Genomic DNA, 21,869 nt, shown 5'->3' on the forward strand with positions numbered 1-21,869 from the left:
TCTTGACTAATTTTGTATTACAAAAAAAGTCTTAGCGGATTAAGTGAATAAACACTGAGTAAAGAAAGTCCAAACAAGTTTGAAGGATTAAATGTTTGGTAGGTAGGTTGAGGAAAATAACTGGAGTAGAGCGACGGGGAGGTCGTGTATTGAGAAGGGATAAATCTTAGATCGTTGATCCAACTGGAGAAAGCGGGAGATTTCCAAGTTGAGATCAAGACAGATTTTATTGTCTAGTCTTACTCATATATTATTATACTAAGCCAACTCTATTTTGTAGGAGTATTTTTATAGTTGTAGAACTAACTTTATTTTGCAGAAACTGATGGGATCGATTGACTAAACAATATGATCGATCGATCGTGTTAGAGTGTATACTAAAAGCCTAGCTTTTTGTAAATATTCATTTTAAATAAAGAATCACATTGGTCAAATGTCTACATTTATATGCTAAGTGTAGTTGTTCAATTAATTTATATTATAGATAACATGGTGTGTGGTGTCACACACAGAAGATCATGTTATCAGTTCCTTATAAATTATAAATAGTAGCTCACGACTAAGATGAATAGGAACAAACTATTAGAATAGTCGTAGTGTAATTTGGTACTAGTTTATCTTGACTATAAAATTACACTAGTATACTGAGTGTATTGAGCAGGATCATTTAAGATAAGTTCTTTTTATACTGATTGTATAAAAGAACAATACCTCTGTTATTATGGAAGTGTGTACTCTTAATCATGATATAATAACAAGTATATATACTTAATACTTATTTATTTAATTTATCAAAGGGTGTGATTTAGCTCCTTAAATCAATAGGCCCGATAAGTTGGGAAATGATATTATTTATATGGTGTGTTGTTGATTATAGAATGAAACTGTGTCCTAGTAATTTAGGTTGATGATGTCCCCAAGAGGAGCTCATAAGGATTGTCATGTAAACCATGCAGGTGGACTTAAGTCTGGCATGATGATAAGGTTGAGTGGTACTACTCTTGGAGCTAGATATTAATTAAGTGAGTTGTCAGTAACTCATTTAATTAGTGGACATTCTATATCTTAAACACAGGGAGACTAATACACTCATGATAAGAAGGAGCCCATATAGTAATATGAGATTGGTGTGGTAGTTCAATAATAACTCTTTAGTGGAATAAGATATTATTGATAAACTTGAGTTGGGTGTTCGGGGCGAACACGGGAAGCTCAAGTTCATCAGGAGACCAAAACCAATTCCTCCTCTTGGTCCCTGTCGTAGCCTCTTAATTATAAAGTGTTATACCCACCCATACCCACCTTCTTACCCACCTTAAGGTGGCCGGCCAAGCTTAGCTTGGAGCCCAAGCCAGGGTCGGCCAAACCAAGGTTAGATGGGTCAAGTAGGTGGTCGGCCCTAGCTTGAACCCAAGCTTAGGTGGTCGGCCATAATTAAATTAAAAGGGATTTTAATTTTAAAAATCTTTCCTTATGTGGAAACCATGGTTTTAAAAGAAAGTTTAAAATTTAAATCTTTTCTTTTATAGCTTTCTACAAAAGATTAAGAGAAAAGTTTGATATCTTTCCTTATTTGTAGTTAAAAGGAAGATTTTAATTTTTGATAAAATTTTCCTTTTTTGTAACCATCTTCATGGTTTTAAAAGAGAGTTTAGAATTTAAATCTTTCCTTTTATAGCTTTCTACAAAAGATTAAGAGAAAGGTTTGATATCTTTCCTTATTTGTAGTTAAAAGGAAGATTTTAATTTTTGATAAAACTTTCCTTTTTAACCATCTTCATGATTTTAAAAGAGAATTTTAAAATTAAATCTTTCCTTTTATAGTTTTCTACAAAAGATTAAGAGAAAGATTTGATATCTTTCCTTATTTATAGTTAAAAGGAAGATTTTAATTTTAAAGAAAACTTTCCTTTTTGTAAATCATCCACATGTTTTAATAGAGATATTTTAATTTATAAAAGTTTCCTTTTATAACCAACCATGAAGGAAATTTTTAAAAGAGAAATTTTTATTTTAAAATTTACGAAAACAAATTAGGAAGTTTTAATTTTGTGTTTAAAACTTTCCTTCCTTGGAGGATTTGATATGGCCGGCCACATCCATAGAAGAAAAGGAAATTTTTTATCAATTAAATTTTCCTTTCATTGGCAAGGAAAATAAGAAAGTTTTTATTAAAACTTTCCTTATTTGCCAAGACCAAGGAATATAAAAGAGAGGGTAGAGGTGCCTCACCTCATAACAATAAATCATCTAGTATTCCTCTCTTCTCTTCCTTGTGGTGGTCGGCCCTCATCTTCTTCCTCTCCTCCTTTTCTTCTTCTTTGGTGGCCGGCGGCATCAACTCTCAAGGAGCTTGTTGGTGGTCGGACTTTGCTTGGAGAAGAAGTAGAGAAAGGAGACTTTGTTTCTTAGCATCCCTTGGAGCTTGGTTGGTGGCCAAAAGTTCTTCATCTCTTGAAGATTGGTGGTGGCCGAAACTTGCTTGGAGAAGAAGAAAGCTTGGGTGGATTCTCGTCTCGGTAGATCGTCGCCCACACGACGTCCGAGATAAGAAGAGGAATACGACAGAAGATCGTGAGGTCTATAAGCTACAAAAGGTATAACTAGTTATTAGTTTCCACATCATAACTAGTTCATCTTTTTTGTTTAGATCTTGAAATACCAAACACAAGAGGCTAATGTTTCTAGGTTTTAGATTTATGATGCGAATTTGTGTTTTTTTTTATTTTTTGATCTTGTGATTCGATTGTTCTTATTGGTTAAACCTAGGGTTACTATAAGGAGATTAAATATTGAATTTCATTGAAAGGCTTTGTCTAGAAAGTGGTGGATACTCCCATATCCAAGAAGGTCTAGTGTCTCGCCATGTTTAACCTAAAAGCCGATCTCTGAAATAAATATTTAATCAAATTTGTAACATAGGTAGATTTAGATTAATAATGTTAAGCATCGTTTGCAATCCAAGTCTAAACCTCTAAGAACAAATAAGTTGAATTTGGAATGAATAATGTTAAGTTCTGTTTGTGATTCCAAATTTAATTTCTAAAGAACACAATAGGTTGTTAGGAATGGTTCGGGACTTGTATAAAATTTTTGTACAGGGGAACCAGTATTATATTCCGAGTAGCAACCAATAGATCGAACCTACTAATGTGGCAGGGTTCAGATCGCACAGAGTAGAATTAGAAGTCAGGCGGGTCAGTCGACCGAACCCAGGGATCGATTGACCAAATCGAATTTGGTAACACACTTAGCAGATTCGATCTCGACAAAACTTAAAATCAGAGGGATCAGTCGACCGATCAAGATGATTAGTCGATCGATTAATTAATGCTCTTAATGACAGGAAGATCGGATCTTGACGAATAAGGAAAGCTCATGGATCAGTTGACCGATAGGGAGATCGATCGACTAAACTGATCAGTCAACTGAATGTCTTTTCGATTGATCGAACGTGGCTTATAAAAAAACCTCAAGATCAACATTGAAGATTCACTTTCTCTATGTAACCCTCTGCTCGTGCTTCTGTTGTTCTATGCCTCAAACTTCACGTGAAATCTACTATGCTGAGAAGTGTCGACGAGCTTCATCATCTATTCCTTGTCGATATATTTTATTTTAGCTTGCATCATTGTTATTATAAGAAGATAATAGTGTGCTACTATCATTATTTTCATTGTACTAATTGCTTCTTTCCGAAGGTTTTAGAAAGAAGGATTATAGTGAATTGCCTAACGGTGCAATTAAGGATAGAGGGTCTTGGAGTTGGAGTCGATATAGACTCTAAACCAAGTAACTTCTAGTCTTTTACTATTTTATTCCACTGCTTATTCTGATTTACTTTTATAATAAAAGAAAAGATTTTTGATGAGCGATATTCACCACCCCCCTCCCCAGTCTATTGCATTTTCGATCCTTTAGTAGGTTAAGCAATAACTAGAGGTTAGGCAGCGGAAAGTCCTAACTGGATGTTAAGAGGAAGCCCTAACTGAAATTAGGAGAAAGTCCTAACTGGAGGTTAGATAGGTAAGAAATCTACCTAGTGACTTGTCCTAACTGAGGTTAGGTGATGGAAAGTTCTAACTGGAAGTTAGGCAACAGGAAGTCCTAACTGGAGGTTAAGCAAGTGAGAAGTCTATCGAGTGACTAGTTCTATTTGAGGTTAAGTAAGCGAAAAGTCCTAACTGGAGGTTAGGTAATGGGAAGTTCTAACTAGAGGTCAGATATGTGAGAAGTCTACCAAGTGACTAGTCTTAATTAGAGGTTAAGTAAGAGAATTCAAATGGGAAGGTTGGTAAGGAAAAAGTCTTAGTGGGTCAAAGGTTAACCGAACACTTAGTGATCAACAGTTGGTGTTGGCCTTTTTGTATGTCACGAGGCGCATCAAATTAATTAACATTGGAAACTCACATTAACTAAAATAACACGTGTAGTAAGGAGTCCCAAGTCATATTTTTTTCCAAGGGCAACTAATTAATATGTGAATACTCTAGAATTGATTCAAGTGAAGCTATAACATCAACAAGGTCTAAGCATGATCTAATTTCTTTCTCACAAAGGTAGTTTCAATTAAACTCAGATTTAAATGCACCATTGAATTAAGAAAATCATTCATCAACTCTTCAATTCACAACATAAATTTACTCAACAATTAAACTCATAGGCTCAAACAAAATCATATTAAACAGAGGTAACAATCAAAACTAAAGTTGATCAATCTTCATTTAAGCAAGATCACAAGTACAAAAACCAAAATCAGAGCAAAGAATTACTAACTAAATCACAAAAACCTACAACTATCAGTATCAATAGCAGAATTCAACAGAAACTAGATCTAAGGTCGGGGTTGTAAGAAAGAAATCACACACAGAATTGCAGAAATTCAAGCAAGAATGGAATGGTAAAGACAAGAGATCAGATCTTCAGATCTGATCAACGACATGGCAAATTCATTAACATTCAAAAGAAAATAGAAACCCTAGCATTCCTCAATCCAAATCCGGAACAAATCTCATCAATCTGCTGTACAACAGAAATGCCAACGGAAACCTCCCCTCAAGCTTTCAACAACTAATCTCTAACCTCCAACTATTACCAGTAAGTGCCCATAGTCTTTGGAAACCTCTCCTCTAACTCCCATCCTTCTGATAATCTCACCAGCCGAAGAAAACAGAGCTTGACTCTGTGAATTTTGCAAATCGGATCAAATGGCCAATTCATCCAAGTTATGCTATGGAATGGAAGTCGGAATGAGATCTGAGACTCAAAGAAACCTCCCTCTGAGCTCAGTTGGATGTGAAAATCGCTGAACAAGAAACCTCCCTTGCACAGGATCGCGGTGATGAACAGAACCAAGACACGCCGAGAAACCTCCCTCCAGCACTCTCTGATCACCAGAAGATGAACACCGACAGCTGGAGATCGTTGTCGTTGAAGAAGTTAGCTCTCAGATCTGGTTTTGAGGAACGGGAGCATCGGCGTTGCGGCGAGGAAGAAGAACTACTGTAGCAAAATCACGACACGCCGAGCCCAGGGAACTGTAGCTTCTCACGCGGCTTTTAAACCTCCTCAAAATTGATCGAACGGTCTATATTAACTCATGGCTTGATCAACGGCTAGATGAACTCAGATCTGGATCAAAATCTTTGGATCTTCATCTACGGATGAGATCTGCTCCTCATTAGGTCGGATGGACCAGATTCTCAACGGATGGCTCAGATCTCTCCAATCTTCAATGGACGGTCCATAATGCATCAAGGTTTGATCGCCTCGTTAAACCCTTGATTTGAGCCCAAATGCGGTATGATTTGATCGGGTCCATGACCCTTTTGATGCCAACAAAATAATAAATAAATATTAGCATCAAATACCATGAAAATAGGCTAATTTATAATTAGGTCCAAAATCATATGCAATTATGAAATATGATGTAAATGTGAGATTAAGCTATGAATAGACCAATAAAAATATGCATTATGACTCACAATAATATAGCCAAAATCATGGTTATCAACAGTCCAACGAAAAGTTTCGAACACTTGGTGAAGAAGTCATAGCAGGTTAAGGTTGATCAAATGTTAGGTAATATAAAGTTTCAATGAGTAACAGATGACCAGATATTAGGTAAATGAATCCTAAATTTGGATTCCGGGTGTTATGATTGGGTAATCGATTAGGGTAATCGATTGGCCCAAAACGATCGATTAGGGTAATCGATTGGGAGGTTGATTCACAAAAATACAAAGGCATGGAATCTATTGAGGCAATCGATTAGGGGCTAAGTAATCAATTGAGAGATTTTCAAGAGTTTGCAATTAGTGTTGGAATAGATAGAGGCAATCGATTGGTAAGAGTTTCGCGAGGAAACAGAAGTCTGCTAATCAATTGGCCTAATTGATTCATCCTTGTCAATCGATTAGGCTAATCGATTGGAAGTACTTTTTTGAGAGAATAAGGGCTTCAGAATCGATGAACTTAATTGATTAGAAGCCATCAATCTATTGGTATGACTCACTAATCAATTGGTCGGGCGAAAAAAACTGTTTTACAGGTTTGAACAGTCATATCTGTTGGTGCAACCTTAGGTCAAGGTTGACCTGGTTGACCCGACTCGAGGTGACTTAACTCGAGTTGTATTTTGATGTTTGACTTGGGAAGATTGTCGGTGCAACCTTAGGTCAAGGTTGACCTAGTTGAGTTGCATGTTGATGTTTGACACTCGTGAGAGAGTTCTATTCTTGATGTGAGACAAGAATAGATGGTTGGAAGATTATTGGTGCAACCCTAGGTCAAGGATTGACCTGGTTGACCTGAAAAGTCCAAGTATGGAGACTTGACACTGGAAAAGTCCAAGCAGGGAGCTTGGCACGCGAAAAGTCCAAGTATGGAGACTTGGCACGTGGAAAGTCCTGGTGAGTGAAGCCAGGCAGTGGGAAAGTCCTAACTGGGATGTTAGGCGGGTGGAAAGTTCTGGTGAGTAAAGCCAGGCAGTGGGAAAGTCCTAACTGGGATGTTAGGCAGTGTGGAAAGTCCTGGTGAGTGAAGCCAGGCAGTGGGAAAGTCCTAACTGGGATGTTAGGCAGGTGGAAAGTCCTGGTGAGTAAAGCCAGGCAGTGGGAAAGTCCTAACTGGGATGTTAGGCAGTGTGGAAAGTCCTGGTGAGTGAAGCCAGGCAGTGGGAAAGTCCTAACTGGGATGTTAGGCAGTTGGAAAGTCCTGGTGAGTGAAGCCAGGCAGTGAGAAAGTCCTAACTGGGATGTTAGGCAGTGTGAAAACCCTAGTGAGTGAAGCTAGGTGAAAGTCCTGGTGAGTGAAGCCGGGCAAGGGAAAATCCAGATGGATCAAGGGTGATCGGACATCTGGTGATGGGAAGTCCAAGTAGGTCATAGGAGTGACCGGATACTTGGCACGAAGAGGAAAGTCCAAGTGGGTCAAAGGGATTGACCGGACACTTGGTGGGGAGTCTTAGCAGGTCAAGAGAGTGACCGGATACTAAGCATGATGTACCAATAGGTCAAGGTTGACCGGATATTGGTTTGAAAGGTTTGGGACTTGGTTTGGGCAAAAACCAAGCTCGGATCGATCTGCAGATCGATCCAATGATACGTTAGTATCTCGATCGATCGTGACCGATCGATGACAAATGAAGGTGATCATGGTTCGTGGGCTTACCGATCGGTCGGGGACCGATCGACTGAGCTGATCGGTCCCCGGACCGATCGGGGGGATCGGTCCGGACCGATCAGATTCCTACGAGTTGGGCAACTCTCGTGAAGCTCGATCGGTGCGGGGACCGATCAGCACAGGGCCTGATCGGTCCCCACGACCGATCAGGAGGTTCCCTGATCGGTCCATGGACCGATCAGGGACGGAACAGAAGCGAAGGCTTCTTCCCTGATCGGTCCACAGACTGATCAGGGTTCTAGCCGTTGCGACGCAACGGCTAGTTTCTTCGCTGTCTTCTTCGCAGGTATAAAGGGGTCGAGGGCTGCTGCTGCACAAATATCTTCTTCTCTTTTCCTAGAACTTCTGTTCTTCTGCTGCAAAAGCTTCTGCTTCAACTAAGCTTTGATTGAGCTCGCCTCCGAAGCTTTGCGTGAGCTTCCAGTCGTCGACAAGCTGCTGCGTTTGGGTTGTGAAGTTGCTGCTTCACCTCCAGTCGACAAGAAAGCAAGCAATTGGTAGAGTGCTATTGTATTCATATTGTATTGCTTTTCTTACTGTTCTTGTACTCTTTGTTTGCTGTTGCAAATGTTTGTGGTGAGGTTTCTCCACCCACAAGGAGTATATTGTATTAGCCGGTTCTCCGGGGACTCATCCACCGACGGATTGACTAGACTCGTCCACCTTACGGACACGCCGAGGAGTAGGAGCCCTAATCTCCGAACCTCGTTACACCCTTTGTTAAGGTTTGGTTTTCTTCTCTTTCGTTTCTTTGTATTTTCCGCTGCGCTAACACGTTTTGTAGAAAGAAACGACGATTTGGGATCGGCTATTCACACCCCCCTCTCTAGCCGAGTACGAACGATCCTAACAATATCTACGTGGTAATTGATTGGGAGTAAAGCTAATCAATTGGGATGCATTTCCCATCTCGAAAGCAACCCTAGAAAAAGGGTTTTCGTAGAGCTTCTTCAATGTCAGCTCTTGGGTGTTTGGGAGAAACGTACCGTTATATTTCCTTCCACCAAGAGGCAATCTAAAACAAGAAAATAGCAAGCAAAGTAAGGTTCATATTGTAAAATCATTTTTTTTTATTTCCTTTGCAATCTTGTTTGTGTTTCTTATTTTTATTCTCATGTTCAAGTTTGTACGAGGCATTTCCATCTCTGAAAAGTTTCCAAGGAGTCATTCATAGTGGAGCTATGAGTGTGAGGAGTAGACCCTTGGATTAGTCACCTTAAAGAGGTGAGTACCACATAAAATCAAAGGAGTTAGTTGTAAGTACCCAGTGGTTATTTTGATGTGGTCAACCAAATTAAATTAGGTCTTGTTTGTCTTTTGATGTCTTGTATCTAAGTGTGCAAGAAATTAGGAGCACAAGAAGTCGAGTGGAAGACGCAGCTAGCGAGAAGGATGACACGGGAGAGGAGCCGACGGGCTTAGTGCATCCAAGGGATGAGGTGCTACGGAAGAGTACGCCTATGGAAGAGAAGGATGTATGCGACGTTTAAGGGACAAGAAACCAAGGAGAAAGGTTACTCGAGGAGAATATTAGAGTTGGATTTGGGTGAGTTCAACTTCGGTAAGCCGGAGCATCACCCAAGCTAAGAGATCAGCTAAGGAGCTAATCCGCCTGTTGGAAAGAGCCTTCCATGGCTTGGAAGGCACCTTCGATAGATAGTGCCGAAGGCGCCTTTCAGCTGGTTGAAGGCACCTTCTCTAGCCGTTAGCCGAAGATAAAAATGTATCTTCGACAGATAGAGTTTTCCAGTTGAAGGCGCCTTGGACCCTATTAAAGGCGCCTTCCACCATTGGATAAAATTTTCCAGAAGCTATAAAAAGGCTCATACAGCTAGGAAATATTCAAACTAAACTACAAATCTTGTATTCAATTTCCTAGTATTTTCTGAGCTTAAAAAGAGTGTAAGAAGCTTCTCTTCCTTCAACAAAGGAGATTGACTAGTAGAGCTTTCTTCATCGCCTTGGATTAACAACTACTAAGTTGTAACCAAGTAAATTACTTTGCTTCTTTTTCATTAATTATTCAGTTTTATTATTCTATTTATTTTAGTTGTGATAGTCTAATCAAATTAAAAAAATGAGAAGGGGTTATTTTTTGGTAGGCAATTCACCCCTTCTTGCCGACCCCTGCTGCACCAACATTAGCATTGTGGAGTCTTCACAACAAGTTTCCACTGCAAATCAAGTTCAAATAAGTGAAGTGAGTTATTTATCCCCCCCCCCCCCCCTCCTCTATCTCATACGTGACCTAACAAATGGTATCAAAGCAAAATCGTTCTTCATCAGACTAATCATCAGAAGGAGCAAAGATCTAGAAAAAAAAAGAAGAAGAGCCCTAAATTTCAACAAGTCAAAGACTTATCATCAAAGTAGCTCAAGTTCAAAAAAGGATTCTCGAGATGAGTTCTGATAGGACATCTAGGCACCTCCACCTTTCGGATTAAGAGGATTCGACCAATGAAAGGCTAGGGTTGAAAAATTCTTCATGATGAACATAAAGCAATAGTTTGCTCTAATAAAGCGATTTAAAGTCCTTATGGATAGCAAAGGAAAACTTCTCAATAAAAAGAAGTGGATTGAGGAGCAACTCCAAAAATCTAAGATAAATGACAAGGTAACCAAAATCTTGTTTGATTTGGTTCCTAATAATATCTTGTGTAAATTAGGGGATTACAAGAGTGTAAACGAATTATAGAGCAAATTGGTCAAACTCCATGAAAATCCAACCTCAATGCCAAGTGAAGACAAATTCAAAGAGGGAGACTCTTTGATTCACGAACATGAGGATTTGGTAGTTGAGAGGTTTTCAACATCTGAGGATGAAATAGAAGAGGCATCCACATCAGGGATTGAGGGTGAGAGATCTTTAACATTGGAACAAAAAGAACCCTAAACTTCCAGAACCAATGAAGATGGATTATGTGTCACCCCTACGAGTAAAGATGGTACAACAATTTCAATTCATAAAGATAAAAATCACATAATTTGCATTAAGTGTAGGGAGAAAGAACACTATAAGAGAAAGTGTTCAAAATTAGTCAAGAGGAACATTGAAGTGACACCTAAAACAAAGGAGAAGTTAAAAAAAGGTAGCTCCTTGATACAAAAGGGCAAAGAGCACATTGTGTGCTTATGCTCCAACAAAGGATATTATCAAAATCAATGTCCAACAAGGAGACTCTCAAGTAAGAATAAGGGAGGAAGCTCAAATCAAGAGGAGCTTTTAAAAACAAATCGAATATATTATTAGTCAATGGTATTTCTCTATATCATGATAAAAAAACATGCCAGAAATAAATATTATCATTTTACTATTTATCATGAGAATATAAAGCATGACAATCCTAAGGAAAATTATAGATCATATCATGCTAGAACAACCTTATATAAAGATAAGAAGGTTGAAAATAGTTTAGGCAAAAATCCTAGGCAATTTAAATATATGTCTAAAATGAAAAATGTTTAGGGCAATCATGAAAAATCAAAATTGAAAAATTAATGATTGAAAATCAAGTTTTGAGATCAAGATTTAAAAAATTTGAGAAGACTCTAGAGAAAATGACCAATAATATCAAAGGGTCCAAAAGATAAAACCTACGTTTAGGAAGACAAAAGCCATTTATAGACAAGAAATGTTTGAGATACAAACCTAAGTCCAAGAAAAATATGGTCTTATACCATAAAATTTCATATAACTATGGAATTAACTTTAGATCTAGGAGGCAAGCCAATATTACAAAGGAAGTGTAGGACCGTTGAAAATGAGAGAGGAGGTGAATCTTATCGCTTAAAAAATTTTCTTTTCTAAACAAAACTTATCGAAAAACTAATAAGTATCAGAATAGAAATAAGGAAAAATAAAAAGAAAGATCACCCTTGAATTTTTATTTAGTTCAGAGTCCAACTGACTCCTACTCCAAAATCTATGATCCTTTGGACCGTATCCATTGGATAATTCACTAGAATCTCCTCTGAAACTTTAGAAGGAGAAATCGAATACAAAATGAAAGAGATAGTAGCAACTTTACTATTCTCTTAGTTATGCAATGAAAACAAAGTTTATTGACAATAATATAATAGAAATTGAAGCTTGTTGTTAGCAGTGCTCTCTGTGAGGAGGCTTGCTCGAACACGATCTTAGTGTAGAGAATGAGAGCACGAAGTGGAAGAGTTGGTTTTTGTCAAAAATGATATTGAGCATCTGACCTCGAGCCTTCTTTTATAGCCGAACCACTAGTCGATCATATGCCACAGATTCAATTGAGCTTTTGAAATTGTCACTAGTCCATTGACTGATCCTGCTGATCCGTCGATGGAACCCAAAGCATCTTCTCGAGTTTGCGTCCAGCTTCTCGATCTGCTCCATCACGAAATTAGCTTGATTCGTTGACTAAACCACCCTATCCGTTGACTGAATCCAAGATTTCCTTTTAGATAGATCTGGCTAATTAAGTTGAATAATCTTGGTGAAATCTGATGATACATCGACTGAACTTACTTACTAGTTGACAGAATCCAATGTTTCCTTTTCTCCTTCGATATGATCTGATCTCATCTTAATTATATCTTTGATCCATCAACAGATTCAAATGACCCGTCGAGGGAACATTGTTTTTTGAGGATCCATTAACTAAACTTATTTTCCCGTCGATGGAACACCTATAAAACAATATTAGAACAAATAATACATTTATCTTGTAAAATAAAGTTAGAATAGATATATGTATGATAAAATCTTGACTAGGATTTTAGTCTGATCTCAACTTAGACTTTCGAGTTGGCTCTAAGTTGGATCAGTGCCTAAGTCTCAATTGAGACTTGTCCTCACTGGTTCTTTCCACTACAGTGACTTACCTTACGTCGACGTCAAAGGCAAGCAGCTATGGTTTGAGGTCATGAACGAGACGCTCGAACACAACCTCACGTTGTGCTTCTTGGCCAATTACCTCTACCTCACCTTTGGCGGCACGAACTCTAACATCGACGTCAATGCCTAGACCTTCACCATGACCCCCAAATTTCTAATGAATTATATTTCATTACCGATAAATTAACTTTACAATTTTATAAATAATGAAAAAATGCATTCAATAAAAATTTAAAATTGAGTGAAATATAAGAAAAAATAAGACGTACTCACGTGAAGTGAATTCGAACCTCATCTATGTGCGACGTCCTTGGTGGACTTGGCTAATTCAGGATTTACTCAGTTCAACTCTAATTATTAGTTTGTTCTTGAATATAGATGGTACCGAAGGTCATCCAGAAGGGGTGATTAATGTTGGAAAAGGAATTATTGGAGAAGAAATAAAAATATTATAGAAGGAAAAATGTGGAAGAGGTGAAGAATCTCTACGTGGAGAGGAGGAGAATAAAATAAAATACACAACTTACTTCATTCATTGAAAAGATATACATATTTATAGGTTTATTGGATAAACACTAATAATTAAGATTTTTTTTTTAATTCTATCTCTATGAAACTCTTATCCTATCTTGACAACTCAACAATCCTATCACAAAGTTTGGTCAAACTTGCCACCTCATCCTCCTATCTTCACAAATTTTATCAACATCAAAATAAAGTTTAATCTCCAACACCCCCTCCTAAACTTTATTTTGTGACTCCAAGTAGATTCTGCATTTTGATGAAATCTTCAAATTTGAGTGGCTTTGTAAAGATGTCAGCAACTTGATCTTTGGTCTTCACATAGACTAGCTCAACATCTTTGTTTTTCACATGTTCCCGAATAGAATGAAAGTGTATATCAATATGTTTACTTCTTTGATGATATACTGGATTCTTCCTCAATGCAATTGTCGATTTATTGTCAATGCAAATTTGAGTTGCTTCACTTTGTTCAAATTTTATCTCCTTTAGTAAGCTTCTTAGCCATATAGCATAACTAACACATGAGGATGTAGCAATGTACTCTGCTTCACAAGTGGAAAGAGTAACAATAGGTTGTTTCTTTGACATCCAAGAAAATGTCGTATCTCCAACGAAAAATGCAAAGCCGGAAGTGCTTCTCCAGTCATCACAGTCTCCACCCCAATCACTATTTGAATATCCAACAAGCTGAGAATTATTAGAGTGAGAATAAAATAGTCTATGATTGATAGTACCTCGGACATAACGAAGGATTTGCTTGGCTGCCTTCCAATGAGTCTCTTTAGGCTCTTCCATGAACCTGCTCACAAGACCGACTCCATATAATATATCCGGTCGAGTGCAAGTTAGGTACCGCAAGCTTCCCACCAAACTTTTGAAACGTGTGGGATCAACTGTCTTTCCTTCGTCATTCTTGGATAGCTTTGTTCCGCAGTCCACCGGTGTGTTAACTGGATTACAATCATCCATTCTAAATCTCTTGAGGACCTCCTTTACATATTGTTCTTGAGTCATAAATATGCCATCAACTCCTTGTTTCACCTCCAAACCGAGAAAGTAGGACATAAGTACCATGTCGGTCATATCGAATGCTTTTGTCATAGCTTCCTTAAAAGATTTTATCATTTGAGGCGAACTTCCTGTTACGATTAGATCATCTACATATAATGATACCAATAAGATGTTATCATTGTCTGCTCTTACATAAAGAGCATGCTCATATGGGCATTGCATAAAGTCATTTTCTTTAAAGTATGCATCAATTCTTGAATTCCATGCTCTCGGTGCTTGCTTCAAGCCATAGAGAGCTTTCTTCAACTTCAACACCTTTATTTCTTGTCCCCTCTTGATGTAGCCAGCCGGTTGTTCAATATAGACTTCTTCTTCTAAGTAGCCATTAAGAAATGCCGATTTAACATCAAGCTGAAATATTTGCCATTTTAGTTGAGCGGCTAAAGAGATTATCAACCTTATAGTCTCCATTCGGGCAACGGGAGCAAACACTTCTTCATAGTCAATGCCGCCTTTTGTTTGTAACCTTTTGCCACAAGTCGCGCTTTGTACTTTTCTATTTCTCCTTGAGCATTTTTCTTCACTTTATAAACCCACTTCACACCAATGGGTTTATGGCCATCGGGCAAAGTAGTAAGATGCCAAGTTTCATTCTTCTCAATTGCTTTCATCTCTTCATCCATAGCTTTCTTCCATTTGCTATCTTTATTAGCTTCTTCAAAAGATACAATTTCTTCATTAGCATAAAGACAAATGAGATTAAGTGGAGTTGTCACCTCATATATTTCTTGAAGACTTCTTGTCTTTTGTGGTGGAGGATCTTCTTCATCTAAGGGTGATGAAGAAGTAGGTGATGGTGGTGGAGTTGGTTCTTTCTCCTTCACTTGTTCTTCTTCTTGAATCATTACCATATTAGTGTTCCAATTCCAAGCACCATCTTCTTGAAATTCAACATCTCTACTTATGATAATCATTTTGTTCACTGGATTATAGAGTCTGTAAGCCTTCGATCTTGCATCGTAGCCAATGAAAATGCAAGGTAAGCTTTTGTCATCAAGCTTCATTCTTATTTGATCTGGAATCTAGGCATAGGCAATACACCCGAAAATCTTCAAATGAGATACAGATGGCTTGTATCCGGTCCATGCTTCTTGAGGTGTAATTCCTTCTAAATTTCTTGTAGGAGATCTATTTAGCAAATACACCGCACAGTTTACAGCTTCAGCCCAAAATTCTTTGGGTACTTCTTTCGTTTTGAGCACACTTCGAACCATGTCGAGAATAGTTCGGTTCTTCCTTTCAGCAACTCCATTTTGTTGAGGGGAGTAAGGTGCTGTCAAAGGCCTCCAGATGCCATGATTTTTGCAGAATATTTCAAATTCTTTTGAGGTGAATTCACCACCACGATCTGACCGCATTGCCTTGATAGTATAGCCAGATTGATTTTCTACCAATCCTTTGAATTCCTTGAACTTCTCAAAAGCATCGTCTTTATTCATCAAAAGATAGACCCAAGTTTTCCTGCTAAAATCATCAATAAAGGTTAGAAAATATCGACGACCTCCAAAGGAGGTCGGAGTGATTGGCCCACATATATCCGTATGAATGAGTTCAAGAGGCTTCTTAGCTCGATTGTGCGATTCATTCGGAAACTTGCTCTATGATGTTTGCCAAGAATACACCCTTCACATATATCATCTTGAGCATTAATATGAGGAAGACCATTTACCATTCCTTTGCTTGAGAGAAGCTTTAGAGCTCTGAAGTTTACATGCCCGTACCTCATATGCCATAGCCATGTAATATCCTTTATGCATGCACTTAAGCATTTTGTAGTAACATACTTAATATCAAGAGAAAACATCCTATTTTTAGACATAGGAATATGAGTAATAACTTTACTTTGCTTTCTCAGACGAAGACTATCATCTTTTAGTTGCATATTAAAACCTTTCTCAAGCAATTGTCCAAGACTAATAATATTTGTTTTCATGTCGGGCACATAATAAACATCAGTGATGTATGTGTGAGATCCATCTTTAAGTTTGATAAGAATCTTACCAACGCCTCTTACTTGGATTTTGGACGCGTCTCCAAATGAAACTTGTCCATTCACCATTTCATCCAACTCGACAAACATATCTTTACGCCCGCACATATGATTGCTTGCCCCGGAGTCTAAATACCACAAATTCTTGTTTGTGGAATCTCCATCCTTTCTTGCTAGCAAAACTACATCATTGTCATTGTCTTCTTTTGACGCGTAATTAGCATTCCCTTGCACATTGTTAGAGCGGCATTCCGTTGCATAATGACCAAATTTGTTGCAATTATAACATCTTACATTTCTTTTGTCATACCTTTGGTCTCTACCTTGATTGTTGTCTTTACTTCTTCCTCGGCCTCGAGCAAAGCCCCTGCCACGACCTCTACCTCGGCCACGTCCACGGAAGTTACCACGATCACCGCCATTTCTTGCGAACCTTCGGTCTTTGACTCTTCTTTCTGGTCAATAATGGTGAACTTGGTTTGTAGAGCCTGCTCCATAGGCTCCCTCCTTCTTCTTTGCATTCTTGCTTCATGAGCTTGTAGAGAGCTTAATAATTCTTGCACCTTCATTTCTTTCACATCTTTTGATTCTTCTATAGCCGCAGCTACATAGTCGTACCTTGGTTCCAAGGAGCGTAGAATTTTTTCTACGACGCGACTAACTTCAATGTTATCGTCATTTCTTCTCAATTGGTTGACAATAACTAATACCCTTGTAAAGTAGTCTGATACATTTTCGGACTCTTTCATCTCCAACGATTCAAATTCCCCTCTCAGGATTTGAAGGCGAATACTTTTTGCTCTTTCATCACCTTTGTATGCTACTTGTAGGATCTCCCATGCCTTTTTGGAAGTTGTAGCTTCGACTACTTTCTCAAAAGTAGCTTCATCAAGAGCTTTATAAATAAAGAAAAGAGCTTTTTTATCTTTTCTCTTTTGTTCCGCCATTGTTGTCTTTTCTACCTCCGTTTGGTTGACTCCTTCTTGAGGCGCTTTATAGCCTCTTTCAACAATATCCCACAAGTCTTCGCTCTCCAGTAAGGCACTCATTTGGATACTCCAATTGTCATACTTCAAATCAACAAGACGAGGGATAGGAAGCATCGACATGGTTCTGATACCACTTTGTTGGAAAAGGAATTATTGGAGAAGAAATAAAAAGATTATAGAAGGAAAAATATGGAAGAGGTGAAGAATCTCTACGTGGAAAGGAGGAGAATAAAACAAAACACACAACTTACTTCATTCATTGAAAAGAGCTACATATTTATAGGTTTATTGGATAAACACTAATAATTAAGATTTTTTTTTAATTCTATCTCTACGAAACTCTTATCCTATCTTGACAACTCAACAATCCTATCACAAAGTTTGGTCAAACTTACCACCTCATCTTTCTATCTTCACAAATTTTATCAACATCAAAATAAAATTTAATCTCCAACAATTAAACAATACGATCGAGTCTGATTCTCACACACGTAATAAATAATATAAATGTTAGTACGTAGCCAAATGTGTTCGGATGTTAAGTTGATCGAGTCAAATAAATAATAAAAACAACGCTAATTAATATGAACGAATAATGCAGTTTGAAGACTTCGCTTCAATTTCATGGCTTATGACGCATGCGATGTGTCGTCACCCTAAAAAATCCACTAATACCATCTCTTTACAAAGGGCAATGGAACAAGCCTCCATGCACATGACCAATGAGTTATAAAAAAATGTAAAGATTATGACTTCATTTGCTTGCTCAAAACTTCATCTTCTTATCCAAAAGTTGCACTTTTATAACTCACATGCCTAAAGGTCTCACCTTCGCGCCTTGCTTCCGGAGTTTCATTAGTTTTTACAAGGGCCTTATCTTTAGGACTTTCGGTCTATCAAATGTTAGTTTGATATCATCCTCAATAGATGTCATTTATTTTAGAGAGAGTTATTTATTTAATATTCTGCAAAAGGCGGGTTCCGCCGCCTAGCGGCCCCCTACGCCTGCTCCATGGTATTATAAGAGGAGGGTAAATCAGGGTGAATACTGGGTTGGTAAGTTGATGGTTGTTCGAGGCTTTAAGCCAGCAGACGGGGATATTATCCCACATTGCAACTGGCGACACTCAAACCGTCGCTCCATTCTGTAAACATACCATCAACTTACCAACTGATCCAGTCCCTGGGGGCGAGTTATTTATTTAATATGGTAGTTAATAGAAACTAATTAATAATATTCTTTATTTTAGGTCTTACATGAAAAACGAATTGCTGACGTAGAAAACTATATCGCGATGTCTAATAAGTGAATACAGATTATGAATCTCTTCGTACTGGTCAGTTACATCTTTCTAATTGGGATGATGGATTCCTCTTTTATTACCATATATAATATAAGCCTAATAATTGTTTATAATACATGGTACATATTAATTTGATGAGATATTATAGATAATAATAATAAAAATAATAATAACTAAATCAAACATATCAGTTTTTTTTTTTTTAACAGGTATTGGGTTTTCACGCGCTGATTAATTTTGGGATGAATAATTTAGCTCTATATGTTTCCCATTAAATAAATTTAGAAAACATGATGACTCTGACTTAACGACGAAGATCATCAATATTGATTTAATCCTGTCATCATAAATATATCTGTGTAGGAATTAAGCTACCCACCCCATCATACTTACAAATTTGAAAAGCTTGCCGTGCATTGCATGATGCGAAGTCGTGTCCGTGGAAACAAGCGAAGTTGCGGGCGAACTCCTCTCAAACTTTTGAACGGAAAATAATGGAAACCGAACTGTGTCCACTCGGTTATGACCTCGTCAAACTATCTCTCCTAGCTAGCTTTGACTGTCAAACCGAGTAAACCAGCCATCAGCCATGTCTTATTAAAAAAAAAAAAATTTGAATTGGCATATTAATGACCCTCTAATGGCTCTGTATCATATAGAGATAACAAGATATATGTGAATTATAACATTTTTTGGGTTCGACCCTGCTCAATCCAATATATATATATATATATATATATAAATAATATGCTGCGGATAAAGTCGTACGAATCGCTACGGACTTACTTTCTTGATCGGTCACCAGACCGATCAGGGAACCTCCTGATCGGTCTGTAGACCAATCAGAAAGTGATCGGTTCCCTAATCGGTCTACAGATCGATCAAGAGGTTCCCTGATCGGTCTGGTGACCGATCAGGAAGACATATCTGTAACAGTTCGCACGATTTTATCATGCAGCATATCACTTTTATATATATATATATATATATATATGCCAAATCCCGAGGACAATGGCATGTCAAATAAGTTAATTATAGCCTTATACTTTTTCCAAACCGTGTACACTAGGCTAAGGTTTGACCTCGTCAAACTGCCTGTCCATTTGACAGTCAAGACGAGTAGAATCAGCCTTGTCTTCTTAATTAAGTTAAATAGCTTCATGTTATCCGGACACAATAATGCCAATTTAATATATATCTAAAATATCTAATGATCATTAAAAAAAATAAAATTTTTAAAAAATATACAATGATATCCATCTAACACGAATTTAAAATATCTAAAAGAATTCTAAAAATATTTTAAAAGATATTAATTTGATTTGAATCTAATGTCTCTTAAATAATTAATCAATTAGAAGTAAGATAAAATAGATTGGGAGATGAACATTTCGGAAAATCTATAAAAGCAGCATATGTCCTTTCATAAATTAAAAAGTAAAGTCCTGCTTTTAAAAATTTTAAAAATCTGTGCGCCCGACCAGGTAAGCGGTCAAAGTCAATGCTTCTTCTGCACAATGCTGAAGAATTGCTTCGAAATATATATCATCTGGCTGCAAAAGAAGACGTATGCATGAAATTTGTTCCAGGTGCGTGACGTCATCAGATCCACCGTAAGCACCATAACACCTTATTTATAACAACCCCCCTCCCGTTCATCCTTTACATATCCCCCGACCTCCGATAAGATTTCTACTCAATTGACTAGTCCACTCTTTCTAATTTTCACAGTTCTGTAATCTCCGGTGATCACGCCAGCTCAATTGTCCATGGCACCGTTGGTCTCCAAGTTCCGGCCCTCCTTCCTGTTATCCACCAAACCGCCTCGGAAAGCCGCAGCGGCCGCCTCCTCTCGCCCTCTGGAAGAAGCACTCGACGTCAGCCTCCGGTCACTCCGTTCGACAGACGACGATGGCTCGCCTCTCACTCTCGCCTGGCTTACAAGAGTCGTCAGACTTCTCGCCTTCGCTCTGTCCCGCGCTGCGGCTCTGGTGTTCCAACACTCCCTTCCCGCCTCCGATGAACTAGATTCCCACCTAGACGCTTTTCTTCTTATCCTCGACGCGTGCAATGCGATCTCAGCTCAAGTTGCGAGGATGCAGAACCGGCTCCTCCATCTCCGGCTCGCCGTCCGGTTCCTCTCCAGCGAGGATGGCTCGCGGCGGAGGCCGGCGGAGATGATCCAGAATGCGAGGAAGGCAATAGCAGCATGGGAGAAGAGCAAGCAGGACATCAAAGTCCAGCGTCATTCCATGGGCGAGATGCTCCGGCGAATGAAACCGACGGACCCTCCTCGTGGAAGTGCGTCGTCAGTCTTGAGCAGGGCGTCGTACGCGGTGGAGAGCGTCTCGCAACTGGTGATGGCGGTCGCAATGGTGGCGCTCGGCCTGGGAGAGCCAGAGTTGCTGGGCGAGATTCGTGTGTCCGACGAGTGGCCGTGGGTTCTCGGCTTCAACGAGGTCGCGGCGGTGGTGTCCAGCAGAGTGGCAGCGTCGAACCCCCTCGGCGAGCTGGAGGCGGTGGAGACGGCGGTTAGGCGGTTAAAGGAGGCGATAGATGAAGAGGAGGATAGCGAGAGGCTAGGGACAGCGACTGAGGCGGTGGACAATGCGACAAAAGCGATGACGTCGGCATTGAATGGGTTGGCGGACGGCGTCAACGGAGCGTTTCACGCGGCGATGGGGACGAGGAACGCGGCGTTGAGCAGGCTTCTCTCTGGAATACGCGGCGGTAGAATGAGTCGTACGTAACGACAGTATGAATAAATTAATTGCAAGGTGGCCGTCGTAGAATATCTTCATACTTCAAATTGCAAACGCATCCCCTGAATAATGATAGACTTCTGCTAATGTATATCTTATAATAAAGTTCTATTTCTATCACAAATGTTAACGTTTGTCCAATCTACTGCATGGATGTAAATGAATCAAATCGAGCTGAACGAGTTCGAGAAAACTCAGAGGCTCAACTCAAATGAGTTTTTAAATATGAGCTCGAACTTGACTCGAAACAATAAATTTAAACGAAAAAACAAATTACATAGAATGAGATTTAAACCTTCAACCTTTACTTACCTATTTAATCATAAACATCACCTTAACTTATTATTTAATTTTAAACCTTCAATCTCTACTTATCTAATAAAATAAGTTAACCACAAACACCACCTTAACTTATTATTTGATTTTAAAATATAAGTTATTTTAAATATTAAAATACTGAATTAACTTGGCTCAAACAGTCGAGTCAGTATTAAATGAGCTCAAGTTCGTCTCGAATATTAAACGAGTCAACTTGAGCTCGATCAACTCCAAACTTAAGTCAAATTTTAATCAAACTGCTCACAAGTGGCACGAACGATTCGACTCATTTGTACCCCTACTTGCACATATCTTTGATTTCGAATAATCAATTTCTATTTTTTTTTCATTTGGTCCAGT

At 38.5% G+C, this 21,869-nt stretch overlaps 1 protein-coding gene across 1 annotated transcript; it reads left to right on the forward strand.

The window, feature by feature from the left end:
• The first annotated feature begins 20,052 nt into the window (after positions 1–20,052).
• LOC121970085 lies at positions 20,053–21,315 on the forward strand. The gene has a single exon (XM_042520510.1). The coding sequence runs from the start codon at positions 20,199–20,201 to the stop codon at positions 21,177–21,179; it is 981 nt and encodes a 326-aa protein (XP_042376444.1). The 5' UTR covers positions 20,053–20,198; the 3' UTR covers positions 21,180–21,315.
• The last annotated feature ends 554 nt before the right edge of the window (positions 21,316–21,869 follow it).

Source organism: Zingiber officinale, chromosome 1B (assembly GCF_018446385.1).
Source record: "Zingiber officinale cultivar Zhangliang chromosome 1B, Zo_v1.1, whole genome shotgun sequence".
NCBI classification, from domain to species: Eukaryota; Viridiplantae; Streptophyta; class Magnoliopsida; order Zingiberales; family Zingiberaceae; genus Zingiber; species Zingiber officinale.